The sequence below is a fragment of the Pongo pygmaeus genome, chromosome 7 (assembly GCF_028885625.2).
Source record: "Pongo pygmaeus isolate AG05252 chromosome 7, NHGRI_mPonPyg2-v2.0_pri, whole genome shotgun sequence".
NCBI lineage: Eukaryota > Metazoa > Chordata > Mammalia > Primates > Hominidae > Pongo > Pongo pygmaeus.
The window spans coordinates 156,634,915-156,662,660 of NC_072380.2; the positions used below are offsets into that span (position 1 = coordinate 156,634,915).

A 27,746-nucleotide genomic window follows, 5' to 3' on the forward strand; every position below is an offset into this window, starting at 1 on the left:
AAAAATACAAAAATTAGCTGTGCGTGGTGGCGCGTGCCTGTAATCCCAGCTACTCCGGAGGCTGAGGCAGGAGAATCGCTTGAATCAGGGAGCCGTAGGTTGCAGTGAGCAGAGATCACGCCACTGCATTCCAGCACTCTAGCCTGGCGACAGAGCAAGACTCCATCTCAAAAAATAAAAATAAAAATAAATTGAGAGTCATTGCTAAAACAAAATTCCTCCCAATCCTATCTAACAATTTAGGTAAACAAGATTCCTCAGTGCTAGCAGAAAAACGGAAAAAGAAAACCCAAAATGCGAATATAATTTTTTTTTGGGGGGGACAGTGGAATGTAATTATTTCGATTATTTCGGACTGTGACTCATTCTAGCAATGAGTAATGTCTACCAAGAATCAATGAGCCTCCCAGAGGCTCGCGCCTCTGGTCCCAGCACTATGGGAGGCCGAGACGGGAGGACCACCTGAGCCCGGGAGGTCGAGGCTGCAGTGAGCCGAGATCGCGCCACTGCACTGCAGCCTGGGCGACAGAGAGAGACCCTGTCTTAAAAAAACCAAAACCCGGGGGGAGGGATACCATTAGGAGATATACCTAATGCTAAATGACGAGTTAATGGGTGCAGCACACCAGCATTGGCACATGTATACATATGTAACTAACCTGCACATTGTGCACATGTACCCTAAAACTTAAAGTATAATAATAATAATAAAAGAAAAAAAGTTAATTACAAAAGAAAAAAAAACCCAAACCCGAAAACCAAAAAACCCCACAGCGCGCCGCTTCCCCGCCTCTCTGGGGCGCAGAAAGAAGTGAAGTTTGGCCCTCACGGTATTTACTTCCCCGGGGTCCTCGCCTCCTGAGAAGCTGGTCTTGGGTTGCGGTCGGACCTCGCCGCGAGCTCCAGACCCGAGTTTCCGAGTCCCCGCTTCCCGGCACGCAATCCTCTCGACCGCATAGCGACGCCGGGCCTGGCGGACACCCCTAGACCCTCCAGGGGTCTTAGTCCCCGCGCCCGGAAGTCCGCACCACCGAGAGGGGAGCCGATCCCTGGAGCTCCTAGAGCGGCGCAGGAAGTTTCCCAGGCGGGGCCTCTCGCGACTTCCGGTCGCGGCGGGCTGGCGGCGGTGCGGGCTTTGTCTGCGGGTCTGCGGGTCTGCGGGGCCCGCGCCCGCGGGGTCCAGTCAGCTGCTGCGGGGTCGGGCTCGCGCCGTCCTCTCCCCGCCCGCGCCGGGTGAGTGGCGCGTTCCGGACGGGGGCGGGTAACGCCTTAGCCGCATCCCCGGCTGGCTCCGGAGCCCGGCGGCCTTGCCAGAGCACAGTCCGCCGGGAGGGCCGGGCGGGGTCCGCAGGCCGCGGCCCGCCCCGCTAGGGCGTCCAGGAGCGGGGCCTTGGCTAGCCAGTCTCCCGGACGCAGCCACGGCCGCCCCCGCGAGGCTGCAGCGTCTCTCCAGCGAACCCGCCTCGGGCCCGAGCCTGGGGTCTTCTCCCTGAGGAGCGACGTGTGGGTACCCCTGGTTCCCTCTCCTTCCCCCCGCCCTGAGCCCAGGCCGTAGAGCCGCGGGCTTGAGTTTCCGTGTCGCAGTCTTCAGGCCCGCCAGGCCTGCGTGAGGTTGATGCCGCAGACATGTTTTACGGTGTGACAGGACTGGGTGTGGGCGTTCCCGCAGCTGTGCCTGAACCCTGCCTCCGCTCCCTGGGGCCTCGAGGCCTCTCGCTGCTGGAGGAGATGCAGCGCCGGCATCTTCTGTGCTGTTGGGGATGGGGTGGGGAGGGAAACGTGGTGAGCAGAATTAGAATTAAGTACAAGACTTGGACCTGGAGGAGAATTCGCAGATGGGGAGAGGTGGTTTGGCTACGCTGTCCTGCTTTTTCTTGAAGGTACCCTTTTCCCTTCGAGTCTTTAGGACTCCCAGTGGCGTTCTCTGTGTTTATGTCAAGGTTGTCTTGCTCCCATCACACACAGGCTACGTCATGGTCCGGGGACTCTCAGGGTCTGAGCAGCGCCTGGATGCAGGCCTCAGACTCAGGTAGGTAGTGTGAAGCAGCTCAGGGAGCGGCCGAGCTTGTCTTCGCTGCCTCAGCGTCATGGAAGATGACCGAGGAGAGGACACGGGGGGCTCGTCGTTGTCTTTGGGCAGAGCCCTGAGCAGCATGTCGGTAGCAGAAGTCAAATGGCCTGGGTGGGGCGGGGGCAGTTGACAGCTGGCTCCAGTTCTCTGACCTTACGCTTGTTACCTCCCTGAACCTCCGGGGCATCGTGGGGAGCACTAGGAACACAAGCGCTCCCTGCCTAGCATGTGGCGCCCAGTAGGCCCCTTGATGTGGCGCGGGGCAAGGAGGTCCAGATGTTGGTGGAGCTCTAGTCCACTTCTCAGTCGGTTGCCCTCTGGTTCTGCTTTTCCTGTTTCCTGGGGTGAAGCTTGGTGTATCCTGTTAATTTCTTCAGGCTGTAAGCAACACACAGTGACTCTGGCTGGGAGCTTGAGGCTGGAATATCCCCTTACCAGTGTGGGTGCAAGAGCTGGGGGCTTCTAGTGCTAGATGGGACACCCCTAGACACCCCAGAGCTGCTGTGGCTGCTGATGATACACAACATCTGCTGTTGAGACAATTTCAGGTGATATTTATTTGTTTATTATTTATTTTTGAGACGGAGTCTTCCTCTATCGCCCAGGCTGGAGTGCGGTGGCATGATCTCGGCTCACTGCACCCCCTGCCTCCCGGATTCAAGTGATTCTTCTGCCTTAGCCTCCTGACTTTTTGGGACTACAGGCACACGCCACCACGTCCGGCTAATTTTTGTATTTTTAGTAGAGATGAGAGGTTTCGCCATATTGGCCAGGCTGGTCTTGAACTCCTGACCTCGTGATCTGCCCACCTCGGCTTCCCAAATTGCTGGGATTACAGGCATGAGCCATTGCGCCTGGCCTCAGGTGATGTTTTATCCAGCAAATTCTGTGTTATAACAGGAGATGGGTCCATGCTAATCAGTTTGTTGTGTGGAGCCACAAGTCAGGTGGCTTCTTTTTTTTTTCATTTCATGTCAGTTTCTTTAAATGAAAATGTATTGATTTAATTTTACTTAAATTCATACAAGAAAAAGTTAAGCAAAAACTGAAGATAGCTGTTTTGAGATAAGTGTTTCTTCAAAGCAAGGTATTTGCAATTTTAGAAACTTTCTCTAGAGGCGGGCAGATCATGAGGTCAAGAGTTCGAGACCAGCCTGACCAACATGGTGAAACCCCATCTCTACTAAAAGTACAAAAGCATGTGCCTGTAATCCCAGCTAGTCAGGAGGCTGAGGCAGAAGAATCACTTGAACCTGGGAGGTGGAGGTTACAGTGAGTGGAGACCATGCCATTGCACTCCAGCCTGGGCGACAGAGTGAGATTCTGTCTTAAAAAAAAAAAAAAAAAAAAAATTTCTCAAAAGTTCAAAAATTATGAAAATTATTAAGAGGCACACATACGGTTTTAAGATACGTTCTTGTAAACAGAAACAGCTTGTTTCTGGCCGGGCGTGGTGGCTCACGCTTGTAATCCAATCCCAGCACTTTGGGAGGCCGAGGTGGGTGGATCAGCTGAGGTCAGGAGTTTGAGACCAGCCTGGGTAACATGGTGAAACCCCATCTGTACTAAAAATGCAAAAAAATTAGCTGGGCATGGTGGCAGGCTCCCGTAATCCCAGCTACTTGGGAGGCTGAGGCAGGAGAATCGCTTGAACCCATGAGACAGAGATTGCGGGGAGGCGGAGATTGCAGTGAGCCGAAATTGTGCCACTGCACTCCAGCCTGGGCGACAGAGTGAGACTCTGTCTCAAAAAAAAAAAAAAAAAAAAAAAAATCAAATAAATAAAAAATAAACAGCTTGTTTCCAGGTAGTATAACAGCCATTTTAAAATTTAAAATCAGAAGATATCAACTGAGTTCCAAAAGAAGAAACCAACATCTCCACCCCACCGTTCCCCCACTTTTTTTTGAGACGGAGTTTTGCTCTTGTTGCCCAGGCTGGAGTACAATGGCGTGGCCTCAGCTCATTCCACCGTCTGCCGCCCGGGTTCAAGAGATTCTCCTGCCTCAGCCTCTTGAGAAGCTGGGCTTACAGGCGTGTGCCACCACACCTGGCTAATTTTGTATCTTTAGTAGAGATGGGGTTTCACCATGTTGGCCAGGCTGGTCTCGAACTCCTGACCTCAGGTGATCTGCCTGCCTCGGCCTCCCAAAGTGCTGAGATTACAGGCATGAGCCATCATGCCCAGCCCACCCCCTTTTTAATTTATTTTTATTTTAATTTATTTTTTATTTTTATTTATTTATTTTTGAGATGGAGTTTCGCTCTTGTTGCCCAGGCTGGAGTGCAATGGCGTGATCTCGGCTCACCGCAGCCTCCATCTCCGCCTCCCGGGTTCCAGTGATTCTCCCGTCTCAGCCTCCCAAGTAGCTGGGATTACAAGCATGTGCCACCATGCCCAGCTAATTTTGTATTTTTAGTAGAGACGGGGTTTCTCCATGTTGGTCAGGCTGGTCTCGAACTCCTGACCTCAGGTGATGTGCCTGTCTTGGCCTCCCAGAGTGTTGGGATTACAGGCGTGAGCCACTGCATCTAGCCTGTCTTTTTAAAGTAGAGACTGTGTTTCACCATGTTGACAAGGCTGGTCTCTAACTCCTGAGCTCAAGCAGTCTACCTGCCTCAGCCTCCCAAAGTGCTGTGATTACAGGTGTGAGCCACCACACCTGGCCCAGTTTGAATTTATCATCATGGGGAGAATTGAATCTGAATATTTGAGTTGTATATTAGCATTATTTAAGACGTACGTTAAAGTTGCTATAAACAGATTCAAATACAGTGTTTCAAATAAGAAACTTGAGTTGTCTTATTCTCTCTTAAAGGTAGGGGGTGGCCTCCAGGGACTCTGGCTGCCCTGCCTCATCAGCACTGTGGGGAGGGGAGAGAGTGGACGGCACGCACACATCACTTCCCTTCTCGCCTCGTCTTGGTCACAAACTCACCTAACTTCAGGGGAGACTAGGAAATGTCATTTGTGGGGCAGTCATTAGTAATTTGATGGGGTTTCTAACACTAAAAGGAAGAAGGAAACAGGAATGCTGGGGAACCACATTGGCCACCCAGGAGTCCAGTGGACCTTTCATCCCACACCTGGGGATGTGCTGGTGTGGGTCCAGACCACTGCAATAAAGTGAATAGCAAAACAAAGCAAGTCGCAGAAACTTGTTAGTTTCCCAGTGTATATAAAAGTTACGTTTAAGGTATGCTGTGGTTACTATTAAGTATGCAATAGCATTATGTCTAAAAATGTAAATAATTTAAACATACTTTATTGCTAAAAGATTATCATCTGAGCCTTAAGTTGTAATCATTTTGCTGGTGGAGGGTCTTGCCTTTCTTGATGGCTGCTGACTGATCAGGGTGGTGGTTGCTGAAGGTTGGTGTGACTGGCAGTTTCTTAAAATGGGACGATGAAGTTTGCCACATCAGTGGAATCTTGCTTTCACAAAAGATTTCTCTGTGGCATGCAAAGCTGTTAGCTAGTATTTTGCCCAAGTAGAACTTCTTTCAAAATTAGGGTCAAGCCTCTCAAACCCTGCCTGTGTTTTATCAACTATGTTCATGGAATCTTCAAAATCCTTTGTTGTCGTTTCAACAGTGTTCACGGCATCTTCACCAGGAGCAGATTCCATGTCAAGAAACGTACTTGTTTTCCTCATTTCTAAGAAGCAACACCTCAGCCAGGCACGGTGGCTCATGCCTCTAATCCCAGCACTTTGGGAGGCTGAGGCAGGTGGATCACCTGAGGTCAGGAGTTTGAGACCAGGCTGGCCAACATAGCCAAACCCTATCTCTACTAAAAATACAAAAATTAGCGGGGCGTGGTGGCGCACTCCTGTAATCCCAGCTACTCAGGAGGCTGAGGCAGGAGAATTGCTTGAACCCAGGAGGTGGAGGTTGCAGTGAGCTGAGATTGCACCACTCCACTCTGCCTGGGGAACAAGAGTGAAACTCCGTCTCAAAAAAAAAAAGCAGCAACACCTCATCCGTTCAAGTTTGATCACGAGATTGAAGCAATTCAGTGACATCTTTAGGCTACACTTCTAAATCTAGTTCTCTTGCTATTTTCACCACATCTGCAGTTGCTTCCTCCACTGAAGTCTCAAACCCCTCAAAGATTGATGAGGGCTGGAATCAAGTTTTTCCAAAATATCAAATGTTGATATTTTGACCTCCTCTCACGAATCATGAATGTTCTTCGTGGCATCTATAATGATGACTCCTTTCCAGAAGGTTTTCGGCTGATTGCCCAGATCCATCAGAGGAATCATTATCTATGGCACCTACAGCCTTGTGAAACATATTTCTTAATAAGACTTGAAAGTTGGAGTGACTCCCAGCCACAGGCTGCAGAATGCACGTTGTGTTGGCAAAAGAAGAACATCAGTCTCCCTGTTCATCTCCATCAGAGCTCTTGGGTGACCAGGAGCATTGTCAGTGAGTAGTGTTTTGAAAGGAATCTTTTTTTCTGAGCAGTAGGTCTCATTAGTGAGCTTTAAATACTCTGTAAACCATGCTGTAAACAGATGCGCTGTCATCCAGGCTTTGTTATTCCATATCTAGAACACAGGCAGAGTGGATTTGGCATCATTTTTAAGGGTCCTAGAATTTTTGGAATGGGAAATGAGCATTGGCTTCACGTCACCAGCTGCATTCGCCCCTAACAAGAGAGTCAGCCTGTCCTTTCAATCTTTGAAGCCAGGCATTGACCTCTCTAGCTGCGAAAGTCCTAGATGCCATCTTCTTCCAATAGAAAGCAGTTTTATCCACACTGAAAATCTTTTTAGAGTAGCCACCTTAGTCAACCATCTTAGCTAGATCTGGAGAACTTGCTGCAGTTTCTCCCGTAAAACTTGTGGCTTCACCTTGCACTTCTATGTGTGGAAGTGACTTCTTTCCTTAAACCTCATGAACCAACCTCTGCTGGCTTTCTGCTTTTCTTCCGCAGCTTCCCTCACCTGTCTCAGCCTTCACAGAATGAGGACGGTTACGACCTTGCTGTGGATTCAGCTTTGGTTGCCAGTCACACCAGGCGTCGGGCAAAGTTGTTTTAATCTCTCCAGACCACTCAGACTTCCTCCACATCAGCAATAAGGCTGTCTTGCTATCCTATCATTTGTGTGTTCACTGGAGCAGCTCGTTTAATTTCCTTCTGGGGCTTTTCCTTTGCATTGCCGCTCGGCCGTTTGATGCAAGAGGCCCGGCTTTCTGACTGAGTTTTAGACATGCCTTCCTCACGAAGCTTAATCATTTCTAGCTTTTGGTTGAAAGTGAGAGGTGTGGGATTCCTCCTTTCACATGAGAAGCCATGGTAAGGTTACTAAGTAGCCGAATCTCAATATTGTTGTATCCAGGGTAGAGGGAGGCCGGAGGAAAGGGAGAGAGATGGGGAACAGCTGGTCGGTGGTGGATGTAGGAAACACACATTGATAATTCAGCTTCTTATATGGGTGCGGTTCGTGGTGCCCCAAACAGTGACAGTAGTTTTAGATTCCTGTTACCTGCCGGGCACCTGGCATGGGTGTGGAGGGCAGAGTTCTGAGGTGGTCTCTTAGATTCCTGGCCCCTGATGTACACACCCCTTCTTCCAGTTACTCATTCGGACACTCATCTGGTACTGTCATGAAGAGACTTGCAGATATTGGGAGGTCCCAGGTTAGTGAGGTGAGAAGGGAGGCCGTCTGGGAGAGCCTGACCTAATCACACAGGCCCTGGGAAGCAAAGGTTCCTCCATCTGGTTGGAGAACAGAGGCTGAGATTAGACGTGTGAGAAAAATGTGATGTGCTGTGCCTGCCTTGAGGTTCAGGTGGCCCCTAGGGACGGCTCCTGCTCACAGCCAGTAAGCACGCAGGGTTCTCAGTCCTACAGTTGCAGGGAACTGGATTCTGCCACAAAATCTGAATGAGTTTGGAAACCAGTTTTCCTCAGGGCCTCCAGATGAGAGCTCAGCCCGATGACATACAGTTGCAGCTTTGCGTGACCCTGCGTGGAGATCCCAGCTGGCCTGGCCTGGATGTGTGACCTGCAGAACTGTGGGGTAACAAATGCATGCTGCTTTAAGCTGCTGAGTTTGTGTAAATTGTTTTTGGAGCAGTGGATAACTGAGTGGGAGAGGGCTTGGCACTGGGCGGATGGAGTCCCCTTCTTGGAAGCAGTTCCCAGAGTGAGGATTCCCAAACTGCAGGCTGGGGCATTGCCCTCCACAGCGGGGCTGGGTAGAGCATCCCAGTGCCTGCGTGAGGTCGCATAATCCCGGGCCCAGTCAGCTTTTCCAAAGTGAGCACCTGTGTGACTCAGGGCACCATGTGCCCCTGCCAGCGACAGTGTCTCCTGAACACCATTGCAGCTTACATCCTTCCACCAGGGATTGGCTCTCTGTTTTCTAGCTTTATGTAAATGGAGTCGTACAATATGAGCTCTTTTGTGCCTGGTTGGTTTTGCTCAGCACTTCGTCTGTTGTGAGGTCCACCTGCGCTTTTGTGTGTGGCAGTTTTTTTTCTGTGCACTATTGTTTGCGTGTCTTCTGTTGCTAGATATTTAGGGTGTAAGAATATTGCTAAGAACACTCTAGCTACAGACTTCTGCAGGGTAGGCTTGCAGTTTCTCCAGCAACCTAATTCCCTTGAAAATATCATCACTGTTGGGGCTGCTTGCTGCCAGTGCATCCCATGTCACAGCTCTGGTTTTTGTTTTTGTTTTTTATTTTTTGAGATGGAGTCTCACTTTGTCACCCAAGCTGAAGTACAGTGTTGTGATCTCTGCTTACTGCAACCTCCGCCTCCCAGGTTCAAGTGATTCTCCTGTCTCAGCCTCCCAAGTAGCTGGGATTACAGGTGTGTGCCACCGCCTGGATAATTTTTATATTTTTAGTAGAGATGAGGTTTCACCATAGCCAGGCTTGTCTCGAACTCCTGACCTCAAGTGATCCGCCCGCCTTAGCTTCCCAAAGTGTTGGGATTACAGGCATGAGCCACTGCACCTGGTGCAGCTCTGGTTTTTAAACCAGCAGATCCTCCAGTTTTATTTACTGGCTTCTGCACTGGGCTGATCCCCCTCTCTCATTATATTGGCAGTGGCCTTGAGGTACTGGAAACAGTAGTGGATGGGAAGGCAACATTACCGATCTTCGCAGTGGCCCGGCTCGCACTGCCCATCAAGAACCCCAAAGAGAAGGCTCCTGAGGCGAGAGAGTCAGCTTTCTCATCCTGAGAGCCACATTAATGGGTCCTCAGTGCATAAGCAGAATACATATGGAAATTAAAAAGCAAATACATGGCCAGGTGTGGTGGCTCACCCCTGTAACCCCAGCACTTTGGGAGGCCAAGGGGGGTGGACCGCTTGAGGCCAGGAGTTCGAGACCAGCCTTGCCAGTATGGAGAAGCCCCATCTCTACTAAAAATACACAAGAATTGCTTGAACCCAGGAGGTGGAGGTTGCAGTGAGCTGAGATCGCGCCACCATGCAATCAGCCTGTGCGAGAGAGCAAGACTGTATCTTTAAAAAAAAAAAAAAAAAAAAAAAAAAAGGCGGGGCGCAGTTGCTCATGCCTGTAAGCACTTTAGGAGGCCGAGGTGGGCGGATCACCTGAGGTTGGGAGTTTGAGACCAGCCTGACCAACATGGAGAAACCCCATCTCTACTAAAAATACAAAATTAGCTGGGTGTGGTGGCGCATGCTTATAATCCCAGCTACTTGGCAGGCTGAGGCAGGAGAATCACTTGAACCTGGGAGCTGGAGATTGCGGTGAGCCGAGATTGCGCCATTGCACTCCAGCCTGGGCAATAAGAGCAAAACTCCATCTCAAAAAAAAAAAAAAAGAAAATACAAATGCTCGGCCGAGCATGGTGGCTCATGCCTGTAATCCCAGCACTTTGGGAGGCCAAGGTGGGCGGATCACAAGGTCAGGAGATCGAGACCATCCTGGCTAACGGTGAAACCCCGTCTCTACTAAAAATACAAAAAAATTAGCCGGGCGTGGTAGCGGATGCCTGTAGTCCCAGCTACTCGGCAGGAGAATGGCATGAACCCAGGAGGCAGAGCTTGCAGTGAGCTGAGATGGCCCCACTGCACACCAGCCTGGGCAACAGAGCGAGACTCTGTCTCACAAAAAAAAAGACAAATCCTCAGACTTGAGGCTGGTAAAGTGCAGGCGCCAAGAAAGATACTTTCTCTCAAAGCAGTCACCGTTCCTTTGGTCTCTGCTTTCAGAGAGTGGATTCTGGCTTCCTCTCTTTCCATGGCAGAGCGTCAGATATCATTGTTTCGCTATAACGTCTATGAGGGATAAAGTGATTCCTGGCTGGGAGCACCATGTGTGGAGTGTGCACATTCTCCCCACGGCCGCCTGCTTTCCTCCACATCCCAAAGGTGTGTCCATTAGGTGATCGGGGTGTCTCCTTGGTCCCAGCATGAGCGAGTTTGGGTGTGTGAGTTGCCCTGCGGTGGGACCCTGTCCTATCCAGGGCTGGCTCTCACCTCACACCCTGAGCTGCCAGGATAGGCTCCAGCTACCCAGGACCCTGCATTAAAATAAGTGGGTAAATAATTATCTTTTCTTAATTTTTCTTTTTATGGGAGATTTTCCAGTAAAAACTGAGAAACCTGCTAGACATTCTAAAAGAGCTGTAGCAAGCACTGTTAATCTTTCTTTAAGGTATGTATAACTTACATTTGTTTCAGTGTTTAATACTAGAGCTGTTGGAGCTTTTTTTTTTTTTTTAAATTAGAGACAGGGTCTCACTCTGTCACCTAGGTTGGAGTTCCATGGCACAGTCATGGCTTACTACAGCCTCAAACCTCTGGGCTCAAGTGATCCTCCTGCCTTAGCCTCCCAAATAGCTGGGACCGCAGGTATGCAACATCACACCCAGCTAATTAAAAAAATTTTTTTTAGAGATGGAGTCTTGCTGTGTTGCCCAGGCTGGTCTTGGACTCCTGGCCTCAAGTAGTCCTCCTGCTTTGGCCACTGGAAATGCTGGGATTATAGGCATGAGCCACTGTACCTGGCTTATTACCTTGTATTGAGCGTATTATGTATACATGATAGAACATTCATTCATACAACAGATATTGATGAAATGTATTACTTTATGCCAGAATTGTTTGGGTTGCTGAGGATAAAGAACAGAACAAAGTTCCTGCCCACACAGCACTTACATACTTGTGGGGGAGACAGCAAAACACATAGTTTGTTGCCTGTGGGGGGGGGGGGGTGTGTGTGTGTGTGTACATGCATGTATATATCACAATTCGTTGATTCTAAGACACACTTTCTCCATATTTTAATATCTCTGAAATTGAGTTGCCTGTTAGAATTGATGGAGTGTTTTTTGTTGTTTTTTGAGACAGGGTTTTACTCTGTCACCCAGGGTGGAATGCAGTGGCACAAGCATGGCTCACTGCAGTCTCAACTTCCTGGGCTCCAGTGATTCTCCTGCCTCAGTCTCCCATGTAGCTGGGACCACAGGTGTGCTACCTCGCCTGGCTGTTTTTAAAAATGTTTTTTGTAGAGATGGGATCTCTCTACCTTGCCCAGGCAGATGTTGAACTCCTGGTCTCAAGTGACCCTCCCACCTCTGCCTCCCAAAGTCTTAGGATTACAGGAGCGAGCCACTGTGCCTGGCTTGATGGAGTGTTTTCATTTAAATTGGTACTTTCATTTTCCTTCATGGTTCATAAAATTGTGTCACATCTCACAATCGATGGCTCCTTTGATTGGGTGACTTATGATTGGTCAAGTGGTCAGAACTGTGCAGAGAAAGCAGAGGCAGGAGAGAGGGCATGCTGAGGGTGGGGGTGCCTTGCTGTTTATAAGTGTGACTAGGAAAGATTCTGATCCGGTGACGTCAGCACAGACACCTGAAGGACGAAGGACATCTAGGAGTGAACCATGCAAATATTTTTGGAGTCTTTCTACGAAAGTGCAAAGGGCCCGAGGGGGCAGGGACTGCAGGGGCCAGTGTGACCAAAGAGGGAAGGGGAGGGCAGGGTGAGCAGCAGGAGTCCAGGCCCGGTGGCCCTTGTGGGGCCTGAGTAGGGGATGGGAAACCCTTGTAAGTTTTGAGTAGAAGAGTGACATCTGATTTATGATTTTGAATCGTGATTCTGCTGGTTGTGTAGAAAAGAGCTGGAGAAGGGGAGAAGTAAGAAGGTGGGAGGCGGTCACACTTCACGGTGAAAGGCGATGGTGCAGATGGCAACCCTGTAGGCTGTGGGCATCTGGCGCTGGGCATGGTTTTGAACAGATGTGGAGTGTGAACAAAGGGAAAAGGATTCAAGGGTTATTGCAGCATTTGTGGCCTGAACAAATGAGATAATGGAGAAAACTATAGAAGGAGGAAAATCAGAAGTGAGGCTGGAGGCATTAGGTTGAAAAACTTCTGAGAGCATCCAAATGAAGGTGTTGGGTGAGGAGCTGGTCAGGTGTGGGGGCTGGAAAGAAGGCCAGGTTGGAGGCAGGCGTGTGAGTCTTCAGCATAGATGGCATTGGTGTCTGATAATAAGTGCACTCCCCTCTGTAATGGACAAAGATGAGGGCTGAGCCCTAGACATGCCAGGGCTTTGAGGCGTCAGGGGACACTGGGAGGAGCTATCAGTGAGGCAGTTAGGGAACAGAGAAAGGCTGTCCCAGATAAGGAGAGTGACTTCTGAAGGAGCGGAGCTGTGTCAGTGCCGCCACAGGTTGAGTTGGAAGTGTGGCCATAGCTGACCCCTGATCTGGTGACGTGGATGTTTGGGGTGAGAGCCCTACTGTAGTAGGCTCAGGGGAAGGAGGAAATGGAGAAATCGAGCGTGGGGTGGGGGCTCTTTGAATGGGGCTGCAGAGCAGGAGAGTCATGGGGTAGTAATTGGTGGGACATGGGGCCCATGACGTGCATTTTTCAGGTAGCTGGGAACTGGTGTACTTCTTCATGCTGAGGGGAGTGGTGGGCTTGGAGGGCAAGGACTTGAGGATGGAGGAGAGGGGTGGGTGCTCAGGTGCTGTCCCTGCATGTGTGAGAGGGAAAGGGAGCTCACACACAAGGGGAAGTGTTCCCTTTAAGTCAAAACAAGGGCCGTTTAACCCAGGTAACAAGCCTGGCAGAGGGTGGGTGGAGAAACAGGCTGGCAGGAGATGTGGGAGGCAGTGGATGTCCTTGTCTGATTTCTTCTGTTTTGTCGTTGAAACAAGAAGCAAGGTCACCAGTGGGGAGGGAGGAGGGAGTGCTGGGTCTGTAAGAAGACAGGAGAAGTGGAAGGTCCTGTGGGGAGTGGGAAGGGTAGGAGTTGCTGGCAGCTCTCAGGCCCCATTAGGCAAGCAGCTCTGAATTTAAAGAGTTCAGTCAGCTGGCTGGACACAGTGGCTTACGTCTGTAATCCCAGCAGTTTGGGAGGCCGAGGTGGGCAGATCACGAGGTCAGGAGATCAAGACTATCCTGGCTAACATGGTGAAACCCCATCTCTACTAAAAATAGAAAAAAATTAGCCGGGCCTGGTGGTGGGCGCCTGTAGTCCCAGCTGCTTGGGAGGCTGAGGCAGGAGAATGGTGTGAACCCGGGAGGCGGAGCTTGCAGTGAGCCGAGATTGCACCACTGCACTCCAGCCTGGGTGACAGAGCGAGACTCCATCTAAAAAAAACAAAAACAAACAAAAAACAGCAAGAGTGCAGGTGCAAATCAGGACACAGCCTCGTTTTAACCAAAGCTTGGGCTTTCCCATCCAAGTATGATGGAGGGAGAAAAGGGCAGGGGAGCCCGATTCTGTGCAGGAGGGTGATTCTCATGTAACTTACAGTGAACATAGTACCCCAGATCATGGGGTCTAAGCTAGATATGGAGGGGAGAAGAGGATATGAAGGAAGGAATGAGGAACAGTGAAGAGGTGGCAGGGCTGATGTGTTTATACGTTTGCTTAAAATATCTGTCTTGGTTTTTTAATGGAGTTCAAGCATATCCTCACCCCTCTGCAACTCATCCAGAATTCACTAATGGTCAGAGGAGTGTTGTGCACCACAGACCAGTCTGTCCTGGTGTTGGATGTTAAAAGTGGAGCCACAAAGAAGCCATCTTATGTGGGACAGGCTTGGGTGTGAGACCAGAGCTGTGGGTAGCAGCATGTTGGGTCAGGATGGGGAGGGGTAGAGGAAACTCTTTCCACCTCTTGGATATTAATTTTATCTTGCCCTGATTCAGGAGATCCCCATCTGTTAAGTAAGGGGAAAGATGATTTTGTTGTCTTTTGTTTCAGATTCTAATGTAGGAACTGGTGAGAAGAAGGTGACTGAAGCCTGGATTTCTGAGGATGAAAGCTCACATAGGACGACGTCAGACAAACTCACAGTGATGGAGCTCCCCTCCCCCGAGTCTGAGGAAGTCCATGAGCCCAGATTAGGGGAGCTCTTGGGAAATCCAGAAGGTCAGAGCCTGGGGAGTTCCCCCCCTCAGGACAGGGGCTGCAAGCAGGTGACAGTGACCCATTGGAAGATCCAGACAGGAAAGACAGCTCAAGTGTGCACCAAGTCAGGAAGAAACCGTATTCTGAACTCAGACCTTCTTCTGCTTCAGAGAGAGCTCATAGAGAGGGAAGCCAATCCTTGCGATATCTGTGGCAAAACGTTCACGTTTAATTCGGACCTAGTTAGGCATCAGATTTCGCATGCTGGGGAGAAACCTTACACGTGCGATCAGTGTGGGAAAGGCTTTGGCCAGAGCTCACACCTTATGGAGCATCAGAGAATTCACACTGGAGAGAGACTCTACGTCTGTAATGTGTGTGGGAAAGACTTCATTCACTATGCAGGTCTCATTGAACATCAGCGCGTTCATTCAGGAGAAAAGCCCTTCAAATGTGCGCAGTGTGGGAAGGCATTTTGTCACAGTTCAGACCTGATTAGGCACCAGAGAGTTCACACCAGAGAGAGACCTTTTGAATGCAAAGAGTGTGGAAAAGGCTTCAGTCAGAGCTCCTTACTTATTCGTCATCAGAGGATTCACACGGGAGAAAGGCCCTATGAGTGCAATGAATGTGGGAAATCCTTCATAAGGAGCTCGAGCCTCATTCGCCATTATCAGATCCACACAGAAGTGAAACAGTATGAATGCAAAGAATGTGGGAAGGCATTCCGTCATCGCTCAGACCTTATTGAGCACCAGAGAATTCACACCGGAGAGAGACCCTTTGAATGCAATGAGTGTGGGAAAGCCTTTATTCGGAGTTCAAAGCTCATTCAGCATCAGAGGATCCATACTGGGGAGAGGCCTTATGTATGCAATGAGTGTGGGAAGCGCTTCAGCCAGACGTCAAACTTCACCCAGCATCAGAGAATTCACACTGGAGAGAAACTCTATGAATGTAACGAGTGTGGGAAAGCTTTCTTTCTGAGTTCATACCTTATTCGACACCAGAAAATCCACACTGGAGAGAGAGTGTATGAATGTAAGGAATGTGGGAAAGCGTTTCTCCAGAAAGCCCATCTCACTGAGCACCAGAAGATCCACTCTGGGGACAGGCCCTTCGAATGTAAAGACTGTGGGAAAGCCTTCATCCAGAGCTCCAAGCTGCTTCTGCACCAGATTATTCACACTGGAGAAAAGCCCTATGTGTGCAGTTATTGTGGGAAAGGCTTTATTCAGAGGTCAAACTTCCTTCAACACCAGAAAATTCATACTGAAGAGAAGCTCTATGAACGTAGTCAGTATGGGAGAGATTTTAACTCAACTACAAACTTTAAAAATAATCAAAGTGTTCACCAAGAGGGACTCTCCTTGAGTAAGGCCCCCATACATTTGGGTGAGAGGTCTGTAGATAAGGGGGAACACACAGATAACTTATAAAATAATTATTCTCCTGCCCAATGAGTGAAGTTTGGAAATGCGTGGAATTAGGATTCACGTGGTTTCTGAGATTTGGACATGTCAGAATTTTGTGAGTCATGGATGGGGCTGCTTTTGGAGTGGGTGCCACCTGCCACTGTGCAGCACTACGAGGCTCAGCCCTTCTCTTCAGCTGTGAGCACGGTCCTCAGGAGAGTCAAGGGCTTGACACCTGACTCTGAGCTGGAACAGTAGGGGCAGGGAGAAGACAGGTCTCAAGAAAAGGTTTTTAAAAAATTTTATCCCCAGTTAAACAGTCCATCCTTGAGTTAAATCCCTTTTAGAGCAGAACTGTGTATCTAATCTTATTACTTAGGAGAATGTTACCTAGGACATTTTGATCTGTTAAGTTGAAGAAAGGTAACTCGTATACAAACCCTGAGCCATTTCCCTGTTGTCCTGAGGAGGAACTCCAGGCCTCCCATCGTGTGCCCTAAGGTCTCCTGCGTCCTGGAGCCTCGCCTCCCGCTGCCTGACTTCCTGCCACACAGTTAATGCTGCAGCAACACCGACTGCTTCATCTTACCTGTGCTCCATGTGGCTTCCTACCTCTCTCGCCTTTGTTCTTGTTGAAGGGTCTCTTCTCAGCTAATTAACTCTGAATCATGGTTCAAGACATGCCTCAGGCATCATATCAAGGGATGTTTCCCTCAGGCTCAGTTGGCAGCTCTCCACACTTCTGTAGCTCGGTGATTACTGCTATTACTGTATTTACTTGCGTATGTGAGAATGACTCGATAGACTGTCTCTGTCATTATGCTCTTGAGTTCCTTAGGACAGTGATCATGTCTGATTGATTTCCATGTGTCCACTGTCTAGCACAGGGCAATAAAAAATACACCCCTAAATCTACGTGTAATTGGCATCTCTTGCTTTGTCCTTTCTATACTGCCATTCTAAAAATTTTCAGCTGTTGGCTGTTTTTTTTGTTGTTGTTTGTTCATTTTGTATCAGTATAATCTACGATTCTGTTAGAAGTATCTTCTCAGCCCTGCTACTGTCTGCTGCTCCTACTTAGAAGTTGCAGGCAATAGCCTGTGCACATCCACGCCCTCCCGTGTGCCACTTTACAGCTCATGCAGAACTGTCCACTTGATCTGGAGGGCATTGACACCTGGCTCAGCTGGCACAGTGGGGACAGGAGGAGGCAGGTCTCAAGAGAAGGTCTTCACTTGTCTGTATCTTTCTGTCTCACTTGAAAGGCACAGTCTCAATGCATTACATAACTCTTCTGTTGTAGCAGTTCTAAGGTTGAACTGAGCTCTTGTCATTTTCCATGCTCTCTGGCTCATTTTGTCATTTCAAAATGTATTGATATCTATAAGGAATAGTCCTAAATGTTGGGAAAACAGATGAGCAACCCACTACCCTGAAGTCATCCACAGTGTAGTGGGGAAGACAGATCACAGTAGGATGTGCTCTCAATTGTGAAGGAGCACAGGTGAGGGGGTGCCTGATGTGGCACAGAGCTGGGAAGGCATTACAGAAGAGGTGACATTTCAGCTGGGCCAGAGATCAGTAGAGATCAGCTAAAGAAGAAAATAGGATCCAGGAGAGGGAATCTGCAGAAACATGGAGTCATGACAGATGGCTTTTTGGCTAGGACGGTTCAAAAGCAGGCGAGGTAAATGGACAGTGGACAACCACCTCACAAAACCGTTAGTCTTTACCTCTGAATTTCATCTGAACATGAACCCCAAAGTCCAGTTTTGTAACCATAGAATTTTTTTCTCATGAGGCCATATTTTGAGTTCTTAAATACTACCAACCCTGAAAGCCTCAGGACAAATAATTCAGAAAAGAGATCTACATTTTCTGGAAAATCAGCATTACTAGAGATGTTTCAAATGTAGATTTTACCAGACCATTTTAATCAACTTTATTGAGATTCAGTTTTCATATAGTAAAACGCCTATTTAAGTGTACAGGGTTTTGAAAAATCTATACACCTGTGTAACCACCACTGCCAGAACCAAGAACAACGTTTCTATCACTCAAAAAAGTTCCCTTTTGCCTTTTCCTAGTTAAGCCCACTCCAGCCCCAGATAACCACTTTCTATCCGCATAGATTAGTGTTGCTTGGTTTAGAGCCTCATACAAATGGATTCATTTAGTATGTGTTCTTTTGCGTCTGATGTCTTTCACTTTGGCATGTTTTTAGACTCATCCAAGCTGTTTTGTGTTTCAGTAGTTCTCCTTGCTGAATAGTATTCCATTGAATGGATAAGCCATCATTTGTTTATTCATCCACGTGTTAATGGGTTTCCAATCTCGGCTCTTAAAACTATGAGCATTTGTGTAAAAGTATGTATTTGCACATGTGTTTTTATTTCTCTTGGGTAAGTACCTAGGACTTTAATTGCTGTGTTGTAAGTGTCTTAGTCCATTCAGGCAGCCGTAACAAAATACCATCAACTGGGAGGCTTATAACAACAGAAATTTATGTTTTACAGTTCTGGAGGCTGGGAAGTCCAAGATGAGGGTGTCAACATTTGGTGTCTAGTGAGGGCCTGCTTCCTTTTAAGTAGATGTCTTCTCACTGTGACTGCACGTGGTGGAAAGGGACTAGCAAGCCCATTCCTGAGGGCTCTCCCCTTGTGATTCTCTCCCCTCCTCAAGACCCCACCTCATATCATCTTACAGGTTAGGAATTTGACATGAATTGTGCAAGGATGTAAACATTCAGTCCGTTGCAATACGTGTTTCTAACTTCCTAAGAAATTGTCACACAGCCCTCCGTAGTGGTTGAACCATTTTACACTACTACTACATTATGGGAAGATTCCAGTTGCTCCATATCTTTGCTAACACGGCATTGTCAGTCTCTTAAAATTTAATCCGCTCTAGCCTCCTTATGATTTTAATTTGTATTTGCCCACTGAATAATGTATGTCTATGATTTCATCTGCCTATTGCTTTTCCGTGTCGTCTTTTGTGATGGGTCTGTTCGTACCTTTTGCCTGTTTTTAAGTTGGGATGCTCATTGTTGACTCAAGTTCTTTCCATATTGTGGATGAAAAATATATATGTAATATATATAATTCTTTGTCTCTATTTGTGACAAATATTGTGAATATTTTCTTTTCATGTTTGGTTTGCCTGTTCATTTTCTTAATGGTGTCTTTTGAATATTTTTTAGTAAGTCTAATTTATCAAAGATTTGGGTGTGGTGGCCCATGTCTGTAATCCCAGCACTTTGGGAGGCCAAGGTGGGCAAATCACCTGAGGCCAGAAGTTTGAGACCAGCCTGGCCAACATGGTGAAACCCTGTCTCTACTAAAAATACAAAAATTATCTGGGCGGGTGGCACGCTGCTGTAGTCCCAGCTACTCGGGAGGCTGAGGCAGGAGAATCACTTGAACCCAGGAGGCAGAGGTTGCAGTAAACCAAGATAATAATAATAATTATTTATGATATTTTATAATAATTTGAGTTTAAGAAATTTGCCTACTCAAAGGACATGATTTTTTCCTGTTTTTTATTTTATGGAACTTTTATAGTTTTACATTTAAGTCTGTGATCCATTTTGAGTTCATTTTTGTGTACCATATGTGATAAGGGTCAAAATTCACTTTTTTATCTGTGTGGTTGGTTGTTTCGGTTCTATTTGTTGAGACTCTACTTTCCCAATGACCAAGTCTTCACAGGTTTGTAAAAACTTAAGTGACATAGAAGTGGTCTGTTCTGGACACCATTCTTCTTGTGTGTATAACTTTACACCAATATGACACTATATTGATTACTGTAGTTTTATTTGAGGCAGAATCTCATTCTGTTGCCCAGGCTGGAGTATAGTGGCACAATCGAGCTAATGTAACCTCGAAACATCTGGGCTCAAGTGAGCCTCTTTCCTTAGCCTCCCAAGTAGTTGGGACTGTAGGCATGCATCACCATATCTTGCTAATTTTTTATATTTTTTTGTAGAGATGGGGGTCTCACTATGTTGACCAGGCTGGTCTTGAACTCCTGGCTTCAAGGGATCCTCCTGCCTCAGCCTGCCAAAGGGATTACAGGTGTGAGCCACCACTCCTGGCCAACTGTAGTCGAACTCAGGTATTGGAAGAGCTTCCGTTTTGTTCTTTTCCCATTTTTTTTTTTTTTGACTTCTAGATCCTTTGCATTTTCATATAAAATTTGGAGTCAACTTTTATCAACTTCAGGCCAGGCCCATGGATCATGCCTGTGTAATCCTAGCACTTTGGGAGGCCGAGGCAGGTGGATCACTTGAGGTCAGGAGTTCAAAACCATCCTGGCTAACATGGTGAAACCCCACCTCTACTAAAAATACAAAAAAATTAGCCGGGCGTGGTGGCAGGCGCCTGTAGAATCCCAGCTACTCGGGAGGCTGAGGCAGGAGAACTGCTTGAGCCTGGGAGGTGGAGGTTTCAGTGAGCTGAGATTGTGGCATTGCACTCCAGCCTGGGCAACCAAGAGCGAAACTGTCTCAAAAAACAACTTTTATCGATGTCTACAAAAAGAAAGTCTTCTGGGATTTATAGATCAATTTAGGGAGAAATGACATTTTAACAATTCTGAGTTTTCCAATTGTTGAACATGGTGTACTGCCCCATTTATTTAGATCCCTTAATTTCTCTCAGTTTGCAGTTCTCACACATTTTGTTAAATTCATGTATTTAATATTTCTGCATGCTATTGCAAATGGTAAGGTTTTTAAAAAGCTATTTTGTAGTTATTGCTAGTATATACAAATGCATTAGACTTGTACATTGATCTTGTATCAAGCAACTTAGATCAGTTATTAGTTCTAGTAGCTTTTTTCTAGATTCTTTAGCATTTTCTATGTAGATAATCATGTCATCTGTGAATAAAGTATTTTACTTTTCCAATTTATATGGACTTTGTTCCTTTTTCTTATTGTACTGACTAGGGCATCTTGTTCCGTTTTCCTTAGAATTGGTAAGAGTATGTCCTTGTTCTGATACCAGGATACTGTTACTCTCAAAGAATTGTGAATTATTCTATCCTCATCTGTTTTCTGAAGTTGTTTATGTAATATTGATACTGTTATTTCTTCCTTAAATGTTTTCTTCCCTTTTTTCCTTCTTTTCCTCCCTCCCTCCCTCTCTCTTTCTCTCTCTTTTTTTTTTCTTTCTTTTCCTTTTTTTTTTTTTTTGAGACCCAGTCTCACTCCATCACCCAGGCTGGGGTGCAGTGGTGTGGTCTCGGCTCACTGCAACCTCTGTCTCCCAGGTTTAAGCGATTCTCCCACCTCAGCATCCCGAGTAGCTGGAACTACAGGTGCGTGCCACCACGCCCAGGTGTTTGTATTTTTAGTAGAGACAGGGTTTCACCATGTTGCACAGGCTGGTCTTGAACTCCTGGCCTCGTGATCTGCCCACCTTGGCCTCCCGAAAATGTTGGGATTACAGGAGTGAGCCACTGTGCCCAGCCATAAATTCAATTTTTTTAAACAGCTATAACAGTTCAGGTTTTTCTATTGTGCCAAGTTTGGTAACTTTTATCTCTCAATTATTCATTTCATGTAAAACAGTGAATTATTGGCATAAAGTTCAAAACATTCCATTACATTTTATTGCATTTTATTTGACATTCTATTTTAATTATCTTTAAAAGGATGTCCTCTGGCTGGGCGCAGTGGCTCACTCTGTCGCCCGAGCTGGAGCGCAGTGGTGAGATCTCGGCTCGTTGCAGCCTCTGCCTCCTGGGTTCAAGCAATTATCCTGCCTCAGCCTCCTGAGTAGCTGGGATTACAGGCGCCCACCACTACGCCAAGCTAATTTTTTGTATTTTTAGTAGAGACGGGGTTTCACCATGTTGGCCTGGCTGGTCTCAAACCCTTGACCTTGTGATTCGCCTGCCTCGGCCTCCCAAAGTGCTGGGATTACAAGCATGAGCCACCACGACCGGCCAGAGTAGATTAATTCATTTGAGAGCTTCACCCTCATGATCCAATTACCTCTTAGACGCCACCTCTCAGTATTGCCATATTGGGGATGAAATTTCTACATGAGTTTTCATGGAGGGGCAGATACTCAGCATTCTGTCCAAAACTCATGTCCTTCTCAAACAAACAGATCTGTTGCAGTCCCATAGTCCCCAGATTTTATTCCAGCACTGAATCAAAAGTCCAGAGTCCAAAGTCTCATCTGTGAGCCTGTGAAATCAAACAAGTTATCTACTTCCGAGATACAATGATGGTGTACAGGCAAAAGACATTCCCACTCCATCAGGGAGGGGTAAGCAATAAGAAAGGGTTAGCAGGTCCCAAGCGAGTCCGAAACCCTGCAGGGAAGGCATTAAATCCTGAAGTTGGAGAATCATCTCTTGACTCAATGTGCCACTTCCTGGACACCCCAGGGTGAGGGTTGGGTCCCCAGGGCCTTAGGCAACCCCACTCTATGGCTTTGCTCTACCTCCTATGGGTTAGAGTCTGGTGCCTGAAGCTTTTCCAGGCAAGCATGCGTGCTGCCAGTGACTCCACAGTTCTTGGGTCCCAGTGGTGGTCCCACTCGTCCCACTCCCAGGGCTCGCCAGACATGACCCTGGTAGGGACTCTCCAGCAGCTCCAACTCCTCATTTCCATTCAGCATGGCTTTACTGGGGGCTCTCTGTAGTGGCTCCACCCCTGCTGCAAGTCTCTGCCTGGCCCCTAAGCTCTCAGTGGTATCCTGTGCAATCTGGATGGAGGCTGCTAAGCCTTCACAGCTCTGGCTTTCCCTAAGCCAGCAGAATTAGCACCACATGGATGCCACCAAGGAAGGTTTAGGGCTTGTGTCTTCTGGAGTGAGGCATTCACATCTGGGGCTGCTTGAACAATGGCTGTGGTGCCCGGAGCAGAGTCCTAAGGTGGTCCTGGGCGAGCTTGTGGAGGGCTCCCAGGGTCTGTCCCCTGAAAGCATTCTGCCTTCCTAGGCCTCTGAGCCTCTGATGGGAGAGGCAGCCTCGATAATCTGAAAAGCCTGCTGGGACTTAGTTTCATTGTCTTGGGAGAATTGCACCTGGCTCCCTTCTACCCAAGCTCATTTCTTTCACAAACTTCACTGGGCCATACCCTTGGTTTCCTCTTCTGAACATACTTTTACTCTACATGGCCAGGCTGAGTTTTCCAAATCTTTCCACTTTGCTTCCTTTTAATTTATAAATTCTGTTTTTAAACTATTCCTTTGCTCTCAAAGCTCAGCATAAGAGGCCAAAAGTAACCAGCAGCTCCTCCTCCTTTTTTTTTTTTTTTTTTTTTAAGACGAAGTTTTCCTGTTGTTGCCCAGGCTGGAGTGCAATGGTGCGATCTCGGCTCACCGCAACCTCTGCCTTCCGGGTTCAAGCGATTCTCCTGCCTCAGCCTCCCGAGTAGTTGGGATTACAGACATGTGCCGCCACACCCAGCTTATTTTATATTTTTAGTAGAGATGGGATTTCTCCACGTTGGCCAGGCTGGTCTCAAACTCCCGACCTCAGGTGATCTGCCTGCCTTGGCCTCCCAAAGTGTTGGGATTATAGGTGTGAGCCACCACGCCCAGCCACCAGCAGCTCCTTCTCTTTTTTTCTTCCAGATATCCTAGTTCATCAGTCTCAAGTTTGACCTTCCACAAAGCCCGAGGCATGGACACAATTCAGCGAAGCTCATTGCCAATTTATATTAAGGATGACCTTTACTTCACTGTCCAACACCTTGTTCCTCTGTTCCGTCTGAAACTTCATCAGAATGGCTTTTATAGTTCATATTTCTATCTGCATTCTGGTTGTGACCACTTAATGGATCTCTAAGGAGGTCCAGTCTTTCCCTAGTCTTGTCTTCTAAGCCCTCACCAGAATCTAGGCCTTTTCTAGCCTGCTCCCCCAAATTCTTCCAGCTTCTGCCCATTACTCAGTTTCAAAGCTGCTTCTACATTTTTGGTTATTTTTTATTAGCAGCACCCCACTCTCAATACCAATTTTCTGTCTTAGTCCACTTTCTGTTGCCTACAACAGAATACCTGCAACTGGATTATTTATCTGTTTGACAGAATCTCACTCTGTTGCCCAGGCTAGAGGGTAATGATGCCACCATAGCTCGCTGCAACCTCAAACCTCTGGGCTCAAGTGATCTTCCTGCCTCAGCCTCCCGAGTAGCTGGGACTACAGGTGTGTGACACCATACCTGGCCTGAAACTGGGTAATTTATAAAAGAAAGGATTTATGGAGGCAGAGAAGTGCAAAGTCAAGAGGCCCCATCTGGTGAGAGTCTTCTTGCTAGTGGGGACTCTGTAAAGTCCAGAGATGGTGCGGGACATCAATGGTGAGGGGCCGAGCATGCTTACGGGATAGCTCAGGTCTCTTCCTCTTCGTACAAAGCCTTCAGATCCCCTCCCTGGTAACCCATTGATCTATTAATCCACAAATGAGAGCAGAGCCGTCGTGATCCAGTCACCCCTTAAAGGCCTTACCTCTCAGTACTGCCACATTGGAGACTGGAGATTAAATTTCTTTCCTTTTTTTTTTTTGAGGTGGAGTTTCACTCTTGTTGCCCAGGCTGGAGTGCAATGGCGCGGTCTTGGCTCACTGCAGCCTCTGCCTCCCAGTTCAAGCGATTCTCCTGCCTCAGCCTCCCGAGTAGCTGGGATTACAGGTGCCCATCACAATGCATGGCTAATTTTTTGTATTTTTAATAGAGATGGGGTTTCAACATGTCAGCCAGGCTGGTCTCGAACTCCTGACCTCAGGTGATCTGCCCCCCTCAGCCTCCCAAAGTGCTGGGATTACATGGGCATGAGCCACCATGCCTGGCTTTTTTTTTTTTTTTTTTCCCCAAAAAAAAAAAAGAGTCTCGTTACGTTGCCCAGGCTGGTCTGGAACTCCTAGGCTTAGGCAATCCTCCCGCCTTGGCCTCCCAAACTGCTGGGATTACAGGTGTGACCCACCATGCTCGGCCAAGTTCTTTCAACTTTTATCTTTGGAAAATATTTTGATTTTGCCTTCATTTTTGAAGGATGTTGCTGGATATAGAATATGTAATTTACTTTGCTTCTGAGTGCTTGTAAGATTTTCTCTATCACTGGCTTGTAGTTGTTTGATTATGATGTGCCTTGGTGTGGCTTTCTTTGTTTATATCCTTCTTGGGGGTTATTTATCTTGGATTTGTGGCTCTATTATTATTTTCCTTTTATTTGGAATGTTTTCCATCACAGTTTCTTTTTCTTTTCTTTCTTTCTTTTTTTTTTTTTGAGACGGAGTTTCGCTCTTGTTGCCCAGGCTGGAGTGCAATGGCACAATCTCGGTTCACCGCACCCTCTGCCTCCCAGGTTCTAGCAATTCTCCTGCCTCAGCCTCCTGAGTAGCTGGGATTACAGGCGCCTGCCACCACACCCAGCTAATTTTTTTGTATTTTTAGTAGAGACAGGGTCTTGCCATGTTGGCCAGGCTGGTCTTGAACTCCTGACCTCAGGTGATCCACCCGCCTCAGCCTCCCAAAGTGCTGAGATTACAGGTGTGAGCCACCGCACCCGGCCCACAGTTTCTTACAATGTTTTTCTGCCACCCACCCACACCAAGAGGAATTCTAATTTTATTTATTTATTTTGTTTTCATTATTATTTTTTGAGACAGAGTCTCACTCTGTTGCCCATGCTGGAGTGCAGTCCCATGATCTCAGCTCACTGCAACCTCCACTTTCCAGATACAAGCAATTCTACTGTCTCAGCCTCCCGAATAACTGGGACTACAGGTGCCCACCACCACGCCCGGCTAATTTTTGTATTTTTAGTAGAGATGGGGTTTCACCATGTTGGCCAGGCTGGTTTCAAACTTCTGACCTCAGGTGATCCACCCGCCTCAGCCTCCCCAAGTGCTGGGATGACAGGCGTGAGCCATCGCTCCTAGCCAGGAATTGCAATTTTAGGTGAAATTTGCTTCCTGTTGCCCTCAGGGCACTGTGGCCCTGTTTGCTGGTGCCTTCCTGCTCCTTCCCTCGCTGTGCTGCAATGTGGGCATGTTCTGTGGGTTTGTCTTCAAGTCCATTGACCTTTTCTTTTGCCTTTGAGGTCTTTTTTGTTTGTTTATTTTGTTTTGTTTTTATTTCTAAAAGGTCACCTTGGGTTCAGAAGCCTTTGTGGTCTCATGTTCATTCCACCATTGAATTTTTCATTTCAGATCTAGGTTTTTCAGCTGTAGAAGTTCTACTGGATTCTTTTTTATACCTTTCATTCCTTTTCTCATTACCACGTTTTCCTTTAAACCTGTGAAATTACTCATATGGCTTTTTAAAAGTTCTTATCTGCTAATTCCACCATCTTTAGCATGTCTGGTTGTTCTTCGGGGTTTTGTTTTGTTTTGTTTGAGATGGAGTCTTACTCTGTCGCGCAGGCTGGAGTGCAATGGCGCGATCTCAGCTCACTGCAACCTCCACCTCTCAGGTTCAAGCAATTCTCCTGCCTCAGCCTCCCGAGTAGCTGGGACTACAAATGCATGCCACCACGCCCGGCTAATTTTTGTATTTTTAGTAGAGACGGGGTTTTGTCATGTTGACCAGGCTGGCCTCAAATTCCTGACCTCAAGTGATCTGCATGCCTGGCCTCCCGAAGTGCTGGGATGACAGGCGTGAGCCGCCACACCCGGCCTGGATGTTCTCCAGTTGATGGATGTTTCTCTTGGCTGTGGGTGACATTTTCACCTCTGCGTGTTTAGTAAATTTTTTGATAGATATTGTGAATGTGACATTGTTGAGGGTCTGAAATTTGTTGTCTTCCTTTCAAAATTGTTGAATTTTTTTGCAGGCAGCTTAATGACTGTAGATCAGCTTGGTCCTTTGAGGCTTGTTTCTGAGCTTGGCTGAGGCTGGTCTACAGCGGCCTTTACTCCAGGTTAGCCGTGCTCCTGGTGGGGCTGGACCCTTCGCAGTTCTCACTGAGTGCTGCCGCTGGGCAGCAAGGCCCACCACTCTGGCTCATCACACTTTGAGCACCTCCCAGGCCTGCAGGCTATTTGGGGATTGTCTGCTGTCAGCTCCCTGTGGCTTGTGGCCTGGCCCCATGGTGTGTGCAGCTTAACGTTCATCCAAACACTCATGGCGGCACTGGGGACTTCCTCTTCGTGGGTCCCAGTTTCTTTCTTGTACTGGACCCCATAAATGCGAGCCTTCTGTACCTCCCCAGAGTCCAATCTCTGCCTCCTCAACTTAGTGAGTTGATACCATGCCTGTGTTTCCCCTTCATATGCTGTATTCTAGAAAATGCCACCAGGCAGAGAGCTGGCATCATGGGAGGTGCCCCCCCATCTCCATCCTCCTGGGCAGGTCACAGCACTGCACCCTCCAACATCTAACAGCAGCTGTTGCATGGATTTTGTCCAGTTTTCTAGTTTAGGGCAGGAGAGCAAGTCCAATACTTGTTACTCAATCATGGCTGGAAGGGGAGGTCACCGTACCATTTTTTATGCAACCGGTAAATATAAATTGGTAAGGAGTTGACAATCCTATATAATTTGGAGTCAGCTACCTGGTGGCTGTCAGTCTCATTCTCTCTCCTGCCCGCCTTACCTGCCTGTGTTCCTGGCGTTCTTTTTGAAAGCAGGCTGTAAAGAGTCATATCGTCACCCTGGGGCGTTTGCCTGTGCTTTGTGCTGCCTGGAAGAGCTCATAGCCAAGGAAGGGTGAAGACGGTGCGCTGCGGCGCGTGGCTTCCAAGGAAGGGTGAAGACGGTGCGCTGCGGCGCGTGGCTTCCAAGGAAGGGTGAAGACGGTGCTCTGCGGCGCATGGCTTCCAAGGAAGGGTGAAGACGGTGTGCTGCGGCGCGTGGCTTCTAGGCTCTGGAGCTCTAGTGTTGGCTTTTGGGTTCGGGGACCCACTGGGCCACTGTGAGGTGGGCTGGAGCT

General features: G+C 47.8%; 1 protein-coding gene and 1 non-coding gene across 8 annotated transcripts; one reads left to right on the plus strand and one right to left on the minus strand.

Annotated features, from left to right (window-relative positions):
* Positions 1-1,079: 1,079 nt before the first annotated feature.
* Positions 1,080-16,767, plus strand: ZNF623 (zinc finger protein 623). 7 transcript variants are annotated; one of them, XM_063669187.1, is made up of 4 exons: positions 1,099-1,233; positions 5,667-6,505; positions 7,017-8,106; positions 14,295-16,767. In XM_063669187.1, exon 4 carries the CDS (start codon positions 14,390-14,392, stop codon positions 15,878-15,880), a length of 1,491 nt encoding a protein of 496 aa, XP_063525257.1. In that variant the 5' UTR covers positions 1,099-1,233; positions 5,667-6,505; positions 7,017-8,106; positions 14,295-14,389; the 3' UTR covers positions 15,881-16,767. The 7 variants fall into 7 exon arrangements, with proteins under 7 accessions (XP_054354746.1, XP_063525257.1, XP_063525255.1 ...); XM_063669186.1 differs by having other exon boundaries at positions 1,110-1,503; XM_063669185.1 differs by lacking the exon at positions 7,017-8,106.
* Positions 10,643-10,702, minus strand: LOC129043294 (U7 small nuclear RNA). The gene has a single exon (XR_008504386.1). It is a non-coding gene; the product is annotated as a U7 small nuclear RNA (small nuclear RNA).
* Positions 16,768-27,746: the final 10,979 nt, after the last annotated feature.

Excerpts from the sequence above, each read along its gene's own strand:
- ZNF623 (XM_063669185.1), top strand. The coding sequence starts at position 6,256 with ATGAATGTTCTTCGTGGCATCTATAATGATGACTCCTTTCCAGAAGGT. Across the intron at positions 6,506-14,294 it reads GGTGACCAGGAGCATTGTCA|ATTCTAATGTAGGAACTGGT; the intron begins GTGAGTAGTGTT and ends CTTTTGTTTCAG.